This window comes from Mycena indigotica (assembly GCF_014461135.1).
Source record: "Mycena indigotica strain 171206Taipei chromosome Unknown Mind.scaff0014, whole genome shotgun sequence".
Lineage (NCBI taxonomy): Eukaryota > Fungi > Basidiomycota > Agaricomycetes > Agaricales > Mycenaceae > Mycena > Mycena indigotica.
In genome coordinates this window covers 323,286-338,993 of record NW_023503013.1, presented here as the reverse complement: position 1 = coordinate 338,993, position 15,708 = coordinate 323,286, and the positions used below count along the sequence as shown (strand labels likewise).

The 15,708-nt window shown below is 49.5% G+C and overlaps 5 protein-coding genes across 5 annotated transcripts; 3 read left to right on the top strand and 2 right to left on the bottom strand.

The window, feature by feature from the left end:
• Positions 1-552: 552 nt before the first annotated feature.
• Positions 553-1,884, top strand: MIND_01301000 (uncharacterized protein; the record flags this gene model as incomplete). The annotated part of the gene is made up of 6 exons (XM_037369470.1): positions 553-724; positions 779-1,018; positions 1,079-1,182; positions 1,234-1,368; positions 1,427-1,534; positions 1,582-1,884. The coding sequence occupies exons 1-6, from the start codon at positions 574-576 to the stop codon at positions 1,882-1,884; spliced, it is 1,041 nt and encodes a 346-aa protein (XP_037213968.1). The 5' UTR covers positions 553-573.
• Positions 1,885-2,131: 247 nt separating this feature from the next.
• Positions 2,132-3,086, bottom strand: MIND_01300900 (uncharacterized protein; the record flags this gene model as incomplete). Its single annotated transcript, XM_037369469.1, has 2 exons — positions 2,132-2,572; positions 2,634-3,086. 2 exons carry the CDS (start codon positions 3,084-3,086, stop codon positions 2,132-2,134), a joined length of 894 nt encoding a protein of 297 aa, XP_037213967.1.
• A 3,067-nt stretch (positions 3,087-6,153) lies between these two features.
• Positions 6,154-6,912, top strand: MIND_01300800 (SET domain-containing protein; the record flags this gene model as incomplete). The annotated part of the gene is made up of 2 exons (XM_037369468.1): positions 6,154-6,272; positions 6,321-6,912. The coding sequence occupies exons 1-2, from the start codon at positions 6,175-6,177 to the stop codon at positions 6,910-6,912; spliced, it is 690 nt and encodes a 229-aa protein (XP_037213966.1). The 5' UTR covers positions 6,154-6,174.
• Positions 6,913-7,036: 124 nt separating this feature from the next.
• On the bottom strand, positions 7,037-9,490 carry MIND_01300700 (uncharacterized protein; the record flags this gene model as incomplete). The annotated part of the gene is made up of 9 exons (XM_037369467.1): positions 7,037-7,118; positions 7,164-7,182; positions 7,237-7,379; positions 7,425-8,495; positions 8,542-8,835; positions 8,879-8,952; positions 9,000-9,194; positions 9,242-9,342; positions 9,388-9,490. 9 exons carry the CDS (start codon positions 9,488-9,490, stop codon positions 7,037-7,039), a joined length of 2,082 nt encoding a protein of 693 aa, XP_037213965.1.
• A 125-nt stretch (positions 9,491-9,615) lies between these two features.
• Positions 9,616-13,225, top strand: MIND_01300600 (DH domain-containing protein; the record flags this gene model as incomplete). Its single annotated transcript, XM_037369466.1, has 4 exons — positions 9,616-10,185; positions 10,230-12,242; positions 12,294-12,792; positions 12,840-13,225. The coding sequence occupies 4 exons, from the start codon at positions 9,616-9,618 to the stop codon at positions 13,223-13,225; spliced, it is 3,468 nt and encodes a 1,155-aa protein (XP_037213964.1).
• Between the last annotated feature and the right edge of the window lie 2,483 nt (positions 13,226-15,708).

The following is a 15,708-nucleotide window of genomic DNA, read 5'->3' as shown; positions in this document are numbered from 1 at the left end:
ACTGTTCAAGTTAGCGTCTCTGCACAACTATCGACTCGCGCTGTGGCACAATGATACGCGTAGTCTCTCCGCCGTTGAATGCAGACTTGCCATGGTCGAACTAAACAACCAACTAGAATGATGCAAACTCAATCGGAACAGAACTGAATCACCTCACAATTGTTTTCTCCTGGGCTACACCTTCTACACCTTCTCGTCATGACATAGAATTTTCTCAGATATCCCACCAGCCGTTCGCCGCACACAGGCTTGGGGATCTTGCTAAGCACTTTATGCTCAACAGCCAACTTGGAGAACGACTTTCTTCATCGGTCAACGTTAACCTCAAACCCGCCGCACCCAGTGACCCAAGGCAACTTGAACATCTTGAAAATGGCAATGGATCAAATTTCTCTTTCATTGACATTGACAGGAAAGCCTGAAATAGCTTTGAATTGCCGAATTCATAAGCTCTGTGCTGGTCGATTAGCATTTCCTGCCTCGGGGAAACCACGCGCCGTTCGGAAGAATCGGAACGACTCGCTGATGCACGCCTCTAACACGACTTGAACACTACAGTCATTCAAGCTTCCTATGTCGATTCCCCCAAGTTCATGCCAGTGTCCTAACGACGACATGCCTCAGTTCTTGATTTCAAAGAGAGCGATCGAACAGGGCAGAAATATGCATATCTTCTCAAGCCGCCCTATGGTCGAGAGCTTCAAACAAGCTCGGTTGGTTGGTGGTGAGATTTCTCATTTGTTACCCTTGGGTGAAAGAACATTTAGCGAGTGAATAGGTCTCAACCTATCGCGTGTTCGACATCTTACCGCCGCCATGTTTTACCGCTGGCTCGACCTGTGCCACGCGAGACTGGAGGATCGAGAACTGCACGCCAGGGTCGTCTTGCGTCCAGTACAAATAGGCACAAGTAGCTTCAATGTTATGTCCTGTTATCTCCGGAAAGTGGAAGGCGCTCCAATTCCTCGAGACTCTCTGGCTTTGCTTCAGCCAGGTGTCTATGGCGTTTTTCTACTCGGTACGCCAAACTTCACAGACTCAGTGCGATCTCACATGTTACATTTAAACTTGAATTCAGATGAAACTCCTTACGAGGGCGACGTTCTCAGCCCAAGAAGGTTTTATGAGCCATTTGCAGAACAGGCGAAATCACTACAGACAATTTTTCCAGAATACGGAACGGCGAGTTATCCCTTGACTGTCTCTTGCTCACTCACTTGATATCGCATATAGAATAATACCCCAACGCGCCTCTCAGACCTTGTCAAAGCCCGCGACCAAGGGCGATGTAGCATCACTGGTCAGACTGGTCACCCAACGCAAATCGTTTGGATTTACCCGCCACTCGCTTCATTTGTAGTCGATAGGGTAGGGTTCAAATTGTGGCCTCACCGCTTCATAGTATCAATTTGACTTTACTACTTAGCTTGACGATGCTATCTTTGACAAGTTCAGACTCGTGGACAATCTTATCACTATTTGCTCGTCCCTTGCTGAGCCGTTCCAGCGTAACGCGTTCAGTGTAGACATGGAGGTCAGATTGAATGATTACCTGCACCAAGTTAACTAACCCGAGTCAAGGACGGTGGACGAATCATTAAATTTGTTGACCTGCCTGATGAGTCCCCCGTGTTACCACTTTATCTTCCAGCCCCGCGACCATCTGCGGTACGGTTCTGGGACCTAAATTTCAAATATACGCTGGCGGTCTTCCTCCCTGCTGGCGACCCAGCTACGACCGGAGATTATGACGATTACGTGGCATGGATGGAAGAGCTCTCACAAAGCCAAGCTAACTTGAGAAATCCGAAATGGCAGACTGCGCTTGGGCGACAAGTGCTAGAGGCTTACATGATGAGAGAGTTAGCAGGTGTATACCAATGACACAGATGAGAGTGACGTCGAAGAAGAAGAGGACGACAGAGGCCAAGATTGAGGCTCTCATTCGGACTCTAGCATCATTTACATTTGAAGCCTCAATGCTGTTGTTAACTTGTTCTTTGCAATTGTGTTTCGATTGAAATGTCCCTGCTGAACCGGGTTTCAAAAGACACAACTTTGATATTCGAATACAGTACTAGCTCTCGGTCAGAAAGTTGCAGTCAGTGCGAAGATTCCGACATGAGCCAGTCTAGTAACTAATTGTGATGGATGCTGAAGTAGATCCCTGTGTCCCAACATTAACACTAATACCATCTGTATTATCGTTCAAGGTCCCCCAGACGATATCAGGGAATTGCCCGGTCGAAAGCTCGAGATTGATGCCAGAGAAAGTCGTTGATCCTGAAGGGTAATTTCCGCTTTGTGTTATACCATACGCCTCAAGAGCGACAGTGGCGAGACGCAGCTGGTCGACGTCATCGATGCGTAGCTCGGTCGCGGGTTGGTTGGTGAAAGAGGAGAGGTACGAGAATCGCGTGTTGTCGGAGTTTGCGCCGACAAGCTGGACTTGCCCTTGGATCGACTGGCCCGGGGAGACGCCGATGAGGGTTGTAAAAAAGGTTCCCCCAGGAGATACGAACCATGACGCGATATTCCAAGAATTTCCACCTCCTGCAGCGCTTTGGCCCCACTAACGACAGGGAAAAAAATAAATCTCGCCGAAGATACTAGTAGTAAATGGGAAAACGCACTTGCAAGACTGGCTGCATGATAACTCCATCGCTGACAGGTTGAATCGCATTGAATAGGAAAATAGACTGGCTGTTGACAACAGATGGGGGCGGCGGGACGGTCCATGTCGTCTTGAAAGAGCCAATTGCGGCACCAGCGTTGAAGAAGTATGCATATGCAATCCACCCGCTTGCTGCCGGGACGACGGCGTCTGAGGTTGGCGTGACGGTTGGGTCGATGTTAACCACTTTGACAATGGTGTGGGTTGCGTCCAAGATGTGGATTGTGGAGTTGGATATGTGCCTAATACTGCCTCCCAAAGGCACCTCGTGCACCGTAGAGACATGGCGCAAGCCAGCGGGTGTCAGCACCATATTCGACGCCTCGACATCCTTGGGAGTTGGTACTGCGAGGGTCCTGGTCGATGCAGCCATGATAATGGGGGCCAAATGTAGTAGGAGGAGCATCTTCATGGTGTTGGTAGTACTTCACGAAGGTTTGTTTCGAACTCCAGGTAAAGCACTGAACACCAGGTTGGTCCACATGATGTCGGGTTGTTACTCAAACGTCCGAAGCGGACTCGTGTTCTTTGATTTCAACCTCGGTCCAGAGGCTTCCCAGATGGTTTGCTTCGCGGCCTGCACTGCTGGTGAACGGCGAGTCGGTAGGCAGAAGCTTAGAGTTAGAGAGTGTAGGCGGATGTTGGGCTGATGTCGTTTAAGGTAAGTTCGAGCCTGATCGTGATTGATTGAGATGTGAAAGTTGCCCATATATGGATATGTTACCGATTAAAACGTACTTTATGCACAATCTCTGTCTTCGACCAACGACGATGTCCTCCTAGTTGTCGGCGCCGGTTTGAAGGTTTTTCATCAGCTTACAGCGCTCCTTAAAGATGCTACTTCTGCCTCAAATTGCTCATCCTACTCAATTGCATGCTCTTCTTCAACTTCGCTCTCCAGTCAGCAAGCTCTTCCGCCGCTATAGTACCGGAGGACCTCCAAAGAAATCAAACCTCCGTATAAACGAAGATTTCGACGATCCAGAGGTCGGGCAATACCACCTCCCCAGCGGACTTGTCACGACGCGCCATTTTGCACGTTGGCACGCGGACTCTAAGAAAGCCAGGCCCGAATCCACGACAGCGACATTTTTATGGAAGGAAACTCACGAGGAGCTTTCCAGCTCTAAATTCCGGCTGCCTGCGTTACCGAAACCATCCCTCCCCAACATGTACACCTTTGGGCCAAGTTCTGTTGCTGCGAAAGGCATGTTTGCGGCAACGGATATTGCTCGAGGGGATACATTCCTCGTTGAGCGGCCGTTCTTTTTGTATGCTATGGTGGACGACCCTGTTGGTGCTATCAAGGACGAGCGGGGGAGTGTGCGATATATGACCAACGTCCTCACCGAGCTGGTCGTGAATAAACTTTATGGGTCGTAGCGATGTTCGTCAGGTCGTCAGGTCCGCCATCTTCGTCAGGTTGATGGGGATCTTCGTCAGGTGTCTTACTTTCGTCAGGTTGTTTGATAATCGATCAGATTTTGAGGAATCATATTACCATGCCGTGTTGATGGTTGCGGCGCCGGCCTTCCACCCCGGACCCCGACCAGGGCCTTGCCCTGGACCCACCCTGCCGGGGGCTTCGCTCGCCGCGGGGCCCGCTGCGCGGTGCATGTTTCCCTTCTCTTTTCTTTTTCCTTCCATTTTTTCTGCCTTTTCACGTCCTCTGTGCTCTCAGTTGCGGCGCCGGCCGCGACGGCCGGGGTTTTCCACCCCGGACCCCGACCGAGGCTTTGCCCCGGACCCCACCCTGCCGGGAGCTGCCGCTCGCCGCGGAGGCCCGCTGCGCGGAGCCCGGTAAATTCAACATCTTTACCATTTGCTTGGCAACTAACAAAAATCAGCCTAAATCAATCAAAGATCTGCATAAAAATGCAGATAGCTAGTCTTGCTATCAACTCTCCATGGAGAGCTCTCCATGGAGTCTGCTGCTTTCTGAGTATGACCACAGATGCTTTCTAAAGCATCACTAGCTGTTTGAGAACATATCTACAGGCATGTACAGAGGTAAATCTAGTGTTGCATCCTGAAGATAGCCTGGGCTGCTTTGGTAAAACATCTGTTGCTGACTTGATAACTTAACTTGGGCTGCCTTCTGTGACTGAGAGCAGCTGTAGCTGCTTTGAAGAGTTCTCTGATCTGTGAGGGAAAAAAATCCCTTTATGAAAATTTTTCTAGGCAAGAAATGAATTCAGATAGGAATCTATGGATAACAGAAGGCCGGTGTGTGGAAGGAATCTTTTTCTTAAAAAAAGACCCCCGAAAAAGTAAGAAAACAAATCTCCACAGTACAGCGGTTCCCAAAATTGTTGCCCATCATCAAAAGTGACGAAAAATAATTCAAAAAATCAGAAAAATAAGAAAAATCTACAACGATGTCGTATCCCACCAGAAATGAGTTCCGACACCTAAGAGGCTCTTTAGTGATGATTTTTGAGTAGAAGAGGTCCCCAAATGGAGGGTGTGGCACCATGGATCCATGGCCTCAATGAACATACACAACACAACACCCGGAAATTCCATATCTATGTCTATGTGTGTGTGCCCAAAGTACATTTTGGTGACTGGCAAGCCTTTCCATAGCTTTCTCTACCATCTATGTTATAGTTCTTGACCTGAATGCAGCTTGCTTGACAGTGCTTGTTTTGAACATTTCCGAGGGTATCACGGTGTCAGAATTTTTCCTATAGTGCTCATATGCAATGAAAAAAGCCTCAGGGACCCCCATTGCCAAGAATATAAGAGGCAGAACTGGTTGTACCACCTCGAGCGTGAGTGACGCAAATGTGGTTGTCTTTGATCAAAAGCCGTCAGCATCTGGGAGGAAAAAACTGGTGAAACTTGAGCGTAAAAATGCATGGAATTACGATACAAAAGGCTTATGGGCTATTTTTGTGGTTCTCTGAGTACTCCCTGGTGTGCTACGCAATTTTCTTATTTTTCCGATTTTTTGAATTATTTTTCGTCACTTTTGATGATGGGCAACAATTTTGGGAACCGCTGTACTTACATAAGATAAGAGCCTGTACAAAAGAAGAGACACAAGATTGAGAACGTACCAATGACAGGATACCACTACACCAAGAAGCAGTGGGATAGGTGGCTGGCAGTATAGATATAGCATGTATTCGAGTGCCAGCCCCCTCCAGCTCCATAAAGCATCTATAGCAACATTTCAAAACAACTATAGCTGCCCTTCAAGACCACCTATAGCTAGAAAACACAAGCAACCTGTGCTGCCTTGACAATGCAGCTACAGTTGTTCTTACCAGTACAGCCTTAGACAGTCTGACAAGCTAGCTATAGCTAGCCTTCAAGCTAGCAGTCTCCATGGAGTATGTGGAGAGTTGATAGCAAGACTGTCGATCTCTAAAAATGACACCTGACGAAAACCGGCGACGATCTGACGAACATGAATTCCGCCCGTGAATAAACGGTTTTCCGAACGGGAAAAGGAAGCGTTTTACAGCTTACCCGGAACAGAAATCGGCACCATCATGTCCCGCAATCGCCTCAGTATTCGCATACCACTGCCAGGAGCATACAAAGGCCGCCATGGAGCACTTTGTCGGGAGGCTTCAGTAATCAACAACAGGTAAATACCTGTGAATTATTCCAACCGAGTCATCTCATTGTCTTTCAGCTGTCAACCAAACGCAATAGTCGAGTGGATTCCAGACTCTTTCTCCTTCTCCTGTCGCGCAGTTCTCCCAATCTCCAAAGGCGACGAGATATTTCGCGCCTATATTCACCCGCTCACCCCACGCGACCGCCGTCGTCAGGCCCTCAAAGCTTCGTGGGATTTTGAATGTCAATGCCCCAGCTGTGCCCTGCCAGATGCAGAATCCGCCAAGAGCGACGAAGCGCGACAGTTAATCCAGGACGACTTCGACCATATCTTCAATAGCCCCTATAGCCAGATGGAACTCCAGGCCTGGCTTACCGATTCAAGATCCCCAGAACGGCGCATGCCGGATGACTATTTTGTCGAGACCAGCGAGCGAATGCTGCAGCTGATGGACCAGGAACAGTGCGAGGAACCAGAACACCGTGCCTGCCACTACTTTCGGCTGATATTGTCTGCTGCGGCGGTGGGTGATTTGAAACGGATGCGCAAGTGGGCTCAACCGTTGCTTGACATACGGCATATGGATGAGAAGTATGTCAAGTTCGGGCAAACAGCACTCAGTGATCCAGAGGCGCTGGATGTTTGGGGCATTAGGACTTGGAACTAAGAAAACAAGCACTTTTGTACTATGCTGCATTTGAAAATTCTAGTCCTTGTTGAAAGGCATCGTGCGTAGATAAGTAAGTTATTATCCGTGAGCTATTGCTCCTTAACTGTGGTCAATAGTCCATTCATATCATTGGAGTCGCTCGCAAAATCAACTCCACCGTAGACCAATCCCCACCAGCCTCACTTGGCTCAGCAATACCATGTCTACAAACGGTATAAGCGGTGCTCGACACGAAGAAAAGCGCTCACTTATCAATGACATGACGCGCTATTGCGCGCAACGAGAAGAGTCTGCACAAGCCATGTGTGGGGCAGTACTCACAACGCAGATTCGCATGCAGAACATTGACGGACCCATCCTCTTGTGGAGGTGCCTGAGAAACGAGCTCGTATGGCCGCGAAGTCCGCTCGAGACCGGCATAGTACAAGTAATGCGTCTGTTCAACTGGTCGGCGGATAGAATGGCTGAACACGGTCAGATTATATTATCCTGAGAAGAAAGAAACTGACGTTTTCTTTAGGTGATCCAACACCCATTTGCGCGTTGTGCGATATTTGTAGTGTTCCGGACAGAGTGCGCATATCCAGGCCGAGTCATTCACGAATGGGTCTGGCGACTCCCGTCGGTAAACATCTTGCATCGCTTTGTCGGTCAATAACATCCAGGCAGGGGGTGTTGCTTGGTGAGCGGGGTCCTGCTGGAGACGGATTCGTTCGATGGTGTGCAGAACACATTCGCGCCAACGCATAGCTCGCCTGCCCGTGATGCCTTTCGATGTTTCGAGAGGACAAATCGCACAGACGAATCGCTTCTCTGACTCATTGAGCATCCGCGCTGAGACGGGACTCCCGGTTCCACATATTGTGTCCATCTCCCTGGCAGTTGTTGTCTCGGGGTCGAGGCCAACAAGCGTCACGAGTTCACGGACCGCTGCTGCTCCGTCTTCGGCATAGTGGACCCGATGATCCCAAAAACGTTGGAGACTCTGGCATCGCAGATGTGCCCCAGCCCCGTCCCAGCCAATTAAAGCCCTTCCCGCGGCAACTGAAGTGTTGCTGATCCAAGAGCCCTTGCATGTGAACACGCTTGTTGCGAGTTCAAGCCGCTCGACACCGGTGGGACATTGTGATGAGCTGGGGGGAGGAAGGACAGAAGCAAGGAGCTCGCGCTTTTCCTGGCGCCATGCTGCAACGAATGCAGGGAGCTCCAAAAGGCTGTCGACAAGGCGGGGATCATCAGGTGTCAATGGATTGGTGGAGGGATTGTGGAGAAGTTCTTGGAGGGGAGTAAAGGTTTCGAGGGTATAATTCGGAGGGAAATATGCCCAGCATTGCGCTGGTGCAGTACGGAAAACCTTGGAAACCGCGGTGAGAGCAACGGAGGTGCGGGCCGTGATCAAGTCCTTCCGCTCTCTCTCCAAGCGCAGAACCCGGAGATTCTCTACGTGTGGAATGATTATGGGTCGTATTCGGCGCCATCGTTTGGGAGTGAGGACTTGAATCATCTCTAGCTCTGCATACTCGTCAAGTTCGGCTATGTCTGCTTGTTTGTACCCTTCTCTGAGAAGATGCTTTCCAACTCTGAAGAATTTGTGAGGAGAAGAATAACTGATTATCCAAGGCGCACCTTGCTACAACCCTCCGATGTTGTTTGGCGGCAATAGTCCTGTGTAGGCCAGTTATTTCTTGGGTCCACTCTACTGCTGTGTTTGCGGCCTCTTCTCTGTCTCGAAGGAATTTCTTTCTTCTCTCAACAAACGGCTCGAGCAATGAATCATAACCATCTGGTTTCCTTTGGTCGGCCTCCCGCAGTCGCTCGTAGTCCATTGCCACCGCCTCGGCTTCAGATGGCCAGAACCGCCCAACGTTAGTCTTGAGAAGCAAATCATTGATTAGGTGAGTAGACATTTCGTTGGACAAGCTACGCTGGTGAGAAGTTAAATTGAGCGAAATGGGAGACATACCACTTGTTCATACATTCTGTGCATAAACGTCGGCATAGGATGAAGTCAGGGAGGGTATTGGGAGTCATGCATTCCTACGTCGCAGAAGTCAGGGTAAATTGGGTGAGGATTGAGAACAAACATCACACAGTTGCCGACCAAAGAGTAGTTTGGCCCAGCGTCTTCCGGAGACTTGAGGTGGACAAGGAGGTAGAACTCCAACTCGGAATACATTCCGCCAAACGACATCACTCGTTGGACACAAGAGTAGCTGGCGGAAAGTTTTATTGACGCGCGAAAGATGAACGAGGTCGAAGGGATGGAGATGGCCGAAAACCTGCGGAGTTGAGCAGGAAAAAACAACAGGAATCGACTGGGTCTTGCCTCAAACATGACATCAAGGTTTGTTTGGGGGAGCAGAGATAGCGATGCACTCTGTTGCTTGGACCTATGTTCCTTCCAGCAATGGATGGCCACATAGTTGACTTGAAAACGATGAGGAGAAGTCTTGGTCGCCGGAAACAACGCACCAGCCGAACTGTCCCATTGACGTTGAGGAGGAAGCTCCAAGGAAAGTTCAACGTCCGAGAATGGTAGTACGTTTAGGTCGTCGAGGTCATAAACGGTGAACATGAGAGAAGTTAGATGGTACAAGCGAGCCTTTGTAGCCTGTTATGCTGTGCGACATTATTGTCAGAGTTGGTTGGGTTGACTCGCACGAGTGGCTGTGAACCTGTTTTTTGCTTCCGCCCACGGCAATGCCACTCAACCGACGCAAATCCCACTCGCCGTTGCCTCCCAGCCCTCGCCCAGCAACATTCTTTCCTCCCTCTCATTATGCCGAAGCTGGTGGCCTGACGCCCCGTCGACAAACCTCCCATCCGCGAGATGAACCTCCTCCGTCGCGTCCCAATACTTCCTACATGCCGATAGCATCCAATTCAGAATCCTCTTTTGAGTTCGCACCTAAATCACCGGAGCCCAGTCGAATATCTACGGTCAACTCGAAGACCAGCCTTGACAAGAAAGGCGAGAGCCACATGAAGAACCTTCCTTTTGTCGAAGCCCAACTTTTACCAAGCCTACGAGACACCATAAATCGGATGACGCGTCCACCAGTGAAAACCACTGCTTTGTCTCCATCCCATATCGGATCTAATAATATCGGTTTCGCTCTCTCCCCTGATCATGAGCCTCAATTATCACCACAACCACCGAAACAACTCAAGTCCGCATTACGCTCTCCAACACCCAAACTGCAGCTTCAAACGGCTCGAATGCCTCTTTCCGCCTCAAATTCACCGCGAGAAATGACTTCAACTGTTCAGGTATAACTCGACGTCGGGTGTCATTCTTTTACTTAACTTCACAGGTTGATATTCCGCCTACGCCAAAGCGCACCCGCCCTCGATCCAGAACCGATCCCGGGACGCCGATGAAAACTGAGAACAATCCGAACTCCCCTCGAGCGAAAGTTGCCTCTGGCATTCCACGACTTCGAGGGAAGAATGGTTTGATGTCTGCCTCCTCTACTCCCCGGCCAAGACAGTATCCCTTGCTTGAAAATGATTCCTCCTCCGATTTTGAACTACGTTCCGAACAACGATCGCTGAGGGTCGTCAATGGCGTTCTTTCCAGCGAAAGTGAAAGTGAAAGCGATGGGGAGTTCGGTCAAATGGGACTTGGTTTGGGCCTTGGCATCAACCCTCCTTATCAACCACGCTCATCCTTTGCCTCCAAACTGCGAGCTCGTATCACCAACGATGTTGATTCGGTCGACGAAGCTGCCGAAAGGCGTCGCAAGGAACTTCTTGGGCTCGTTCAAGGCATCAGTCACCTCGAACAACAAGTTGGGCATTCCGCTGATCCAGAGTACCCTAGCGAAGGAAAAAGAACACATTCGACGCCTCGCCTCCTGGTCTCCTCATCGAGTGGTATAGACGGAGAGCTTGATCGTGGAGTGCGTCCTTTATCATTTTGGAATCGTAGCAAGACGCATTCTGAGTCAACTACAAAATCACCTTCACGATCTCCCGTTATTCGTCAATCTCCCAATGCGACACCCAGGACTGTAGAACAATCGAAAATCCCGTCTTCGGCCATACCTGCCGCCATTCGTCGTCATTCCATATATTACGCGAAACCACCATCTCCATCGGTCCCATCACCACCATTACCGCAGACCCCTGCGACTGACGAAGAAGAATATAGCCTTGTTACTCAGTCCCCGGAGAGCATATATGACGACGAAGAAACATGGTCTCCGAATCCCCCGATGTTGTCCCATTTACGTCCTCCGAAAGACAACTCACAGCACCATCGACAATCGGACGACCTTGCAAAATCTGATGCCGTTCTCCTCGCATTAAATTCACGTCTTGATGCGGCTCGGGAACGAGAAGCATTTGGCTTACCACCGTCTGTTTCTGATGTGGGTGCCCGCGAACGGCTTTCTTACTTGGATAGTGAATCCGAACTTGCTCGAGCGAGATGGGATGAAGAGGATGGTACAACCACCAACAGACGCGGAATGGCCGGTTTGAGCATTGGCGCGGACAATCTATTCCGAGCTCTCGGTGCGCGAACTGTTGATGCTCAAATTGTTAGTGAGCACAATTGGCGAGATCGAGATCGTCGACGCGACCGCTCAAGCTCATTGCTGGATCAAGAAGATGTCAGAGTGGCCCAGGGTACTCGGCAACAATCAGTCGTGCAGACGGTGAACCTATACGATGACGAAGAACGTCTGCCCCAAGAAAACCGAAGTCTGGATCAGCTTTCTTCACAATCTCAGCGCTTTGATGAGGTTCAGCAGCATCAGCCAATTCCTTCCCCACCAAGCAAAGATGCATGGCAGGCCTCTTTACCAGCTTCGGTGTACGCTTCAGTGGTCGATCGTTACGGCACACTCGAGATCCGCCGACAGGAGACAATACACGACCTTGTTGTTTCTGAAGAAGCTTTTGTTTCCCGTCTCAATCACACTGTTCGACTCTTTGTTCTTCCTCTCCGCATGCAAGACTCGAAGGACTACGTTGCTGGAGTGCCTACTGAGATTGGGATGCTCTTTGATTGGCTAGAAGACCTTCTGAATCTCCACACCCAACTCTTGGCCGCGCTCAGAAAAGCTCAGCAAACACAGCAACCTGTCGTTGAACGGTTGGCTGGGATTGTCCTCGAGAGCTTTGTGAAGCAATTAGAGGTATATCAACCGTATCTGGCGCGGCTAGTTGGTATTGCAGGAACGATCGCCCGTCTTGTCGCCGATGCCTTAAGTGACTTCGGCGAGTTTGTGAGGATACAAGAGAGCGTTCAAGAATGGAGTTTAGAGGCCTTGCTGGTTGCCCCAGTAACGAGGCTGGGAGGTTATCCCACTATATTTCGGGTAGGATTCCGCTTACTGGGCGACTTTTTTTTATTAATGCATTGGTGTCAGATACTTCTAGAAGAAACCCCCCAGACTCATATCGACTATATCCCGACTTTCATGCTATTACATGCAACCGAGTCCATGATTCAAATTATGACTGAGGTCAAGGTGCGCGAAGACGAATACGATGCTGTCAAGAGTGTATCTCAATCCGTTCACGGTCTACCTTGTGTTGCGAAACGCGGCCGCAAACTTCTTCATCAAGGACAGCTTGAATTGGTCGACACTATCAGCTCGGTCTCTCATGCTCAAAGAACGCCCTCGTTGCATCAATTTCCTGACCGACTCTCGTCCACCAGTTTTCCCAAATCAAGGTCGACTCGTCCACCAATAGCGCAAGAACAATTAGATTCGCCTGCCGCGCCAATACAAGTATTTGTGTTTACAGATTTGATTGTCTTTGCTAGCAACAGCAAACGAAGATCTAGGCATGACCTTGCAACAGAGGAATGGACGATAATGGAACGTAACGGGGTCGTTGGAATTTTGAATGTCTCAGAAGACGGTAAGATCATCTTGTCATTATCAAATCTTATTGAAAGGCATATCTAGATTCTGTTATAGTACTGGATGTCGCTCCTCTCAGCTTCAAAGAACTAGAAGAACCTTCGATTATGCCTCATGCGCCACTACAAGTCGTCAAACTCCGGATTCCAGCGTCCACCTTGCCTAAAGATTCAGAATTGGAACTTTTCAAGACCTGGCTTGCTGCATTTCAACTATCTTCAAAGCTAACTATTCGCGCGCTGTCGTTGCCTAAAATCTCGATAGATTATCGTTGGCCAGAGCAAGACTTCCAAGTGCCTCCTCCGCCTTTACCGAAGAGCCCGTCGATGATCGCGCAGGGAACAGTGCCACATAAGCAGGAAAGAGAAGAGAGAACTTGGTGGTCGAGACGCTTCCATGATGTATTGAGTCAGGTCCATCTACGCGAATGAGATAGAGTATTAGTAGTTGAACGTTGAACGTTGAACGCGCAACCCTGAATCATTCGCGTGATGCGATCAATATTCGCTCTTCGATCCTACCAAGTAGTGTGCAGGTCCTTCAAGCTTGCCACTCAACTGCACCTGTCCCTCCGGCATGGAAACCGTCGTCCAAGTGTTTCTCATCTTCGCTTTCGGATATGTCCTCGTCGTTCTTCAACAGCCACCGTCTGAATCGTCCGCAACCCTGCTCGCCGAAATCGCCTTTCAAGACGCCGAAATCAAACGGCTCGAGCGCCTTGTCCATCCCATTCTCAAAAGCACTGTTATTCAGGTAGAAACCGAAACTCGCTGGGCACACCTGGTCGGATCGCGCTGCCAGGAAGACGCCAATGCTGCTGTGGCTCAAGTCGCTGACCTCAAATCCCGTATCAGAGAGTCAATAACGCTCCTCGAAAACAAGACAAATCATATCAAGGAAATCGCCGGGCTGTACTGGGAAGTTAAGGACGAGAGTGTTGCGCTAGAGAAGACGGTGAAGAAGATGACTGAGGTTCAAGAGCAGATGAAGAAAGAGCATAGTGCCGAACTGGACTCGTTGGAGGAGCAAATGGTTATTCGTATCAAAGAGCAAGACGAGAAACGGATGCTGTGCCATGCTCAAGAGAAGAAGCGCCTGAAGGAAAAGTGCAAGTCGCTCTGGGAGAAGCTCGCTGTGGCGGAAGAGGCAGTTGCACAGTCAAAAGCTGCGCAAAAACGGCTGAGAGATCAACATGGGGCGGAGGTGCGCGAACTTGTCGATCAGATCCAGGTCGCTGAACGCATTCGGGAACGATTGGCGGGCGAGTGTGTGCTTCGAGAGGCGGAGAAGAAGGCTGCAGACCAACTTCGGGTGGATCACCAAGCGGAAATTAGGGATCTCAAGCGTCGTCTACTCGCTTCGCTTCGAGAACGTGAAGACCTCCTGGAAAAGACCCAACTACTGGAGAAAGTTAGCACAGCTGTAGCGAACAAGGTCGAACAAGCGTTACTCAAAGCGCAACAGCAAGGAAAATTCAAGACTGAAACAATCACTACCGACTCGGAATGGCTGTGCTCGACAGGGCGGAAGAAACGCGAATGGGAGTCAAGTAATCGTGTCGACTTTGACCTGGACTTGGAAATAGACCTGGCCAATGACAGCTCTCCCGAACCAACGGAATACCTAGATGCAGCTGCATCTTCAAGTTTCGAGACCTCAGCTTCGTTGGACGACCCTTTCTCGATCATCTCCTCCTACAACAAGCAACCCCCACCTTGTGCTGTTAATGTACCGGTTTCCCCTGGTCCCGTCACATTCCAAACGCAGTCACCGACCCTCCCCTTCGCTTCCAATGCTGCCCAAGTTGAATCGATGGCTGAAACCGAGCTTATGCCCGGAAATTGGTTGTCGTAGATTGCAGCATCAATTCTCCCGTCGCACAGTACCACAAGCCTCGCACCTGGCATTTCATGAGTGAAAGAATTATGAATCGTTGATCTAGTACGCACATATAAACTTTACGATAGTAAATTAGAATAGAGTCGTCAATACAAGATGTGGATACGCACAAATGGTCATAGGCTCGTCTGCGGAGCGGATTTGCAGCTGATTAAAGTATGCGAAGCCATGCCCGCACTTTTGACATTCCACTAACGCCCAAGGGAAGTTTTTACTCGTAAGTAGAAGTTTTCGAGTCGTTGCCATTATAAGACTCACCCGCTGTCCGTGAGGCCCCGTCTCTAAGCTCTTGTATAACATCCCTGATTGCCCCGACTTTCTTCGTTTTCAAATGAATGCGTGAGGTATGCTGGAATGGGGGATAAAAGAATCCAGATAGGTTTGGATGAGGGCCAGTACTATACTTATACTCACCTGTTTGGTAATGGCAAACTGGTAGGGACAGGTTTGACAAGTCCAGCTGTTACAGCCCCCGCTCGAGTGGTCGGAAATGATGAGAAGATTCGAGCAGATGGGACAAAAAAGCATGGTGGAAGTCAAGCGGTGGCAGTGAGGAGTGGTGAGGTCAGAGTATCCAACTAGAATTGTTGTACTTGGGAGAGCGGTAGACATACCGATGTGGTAATTTTGACGCTTGGGACGTTCGAATCCTTGTGCTCTCTATTTTTTCCTTCCTGTAAACCGTTCGTCCAGTAGAGAACCATGTACGTAGGACAATTGAACACACATTTACTTGCTCATAAGCCTCCAACTACTTTCACATTCGAAAGTCCCTCTCCAGTGCACAGTTTCCAACAGTATGTCCGTATCCACAGGACGTGAAGTACATACTAGTATCTTCAACTTGAAGTTGGACAACGAGGATCCTTTGTAAAAGATGTACATACTCTATTAATATTTAATAACAGTCTCGATAGTAGCCTACCACCCTCATAACTATCCCTCTAGAGTTAAACCTTGCAAGTGGTCACGCGTTCCTGATGGTGTTTCTGTCCAAAAGTTGTGGACAAAAATT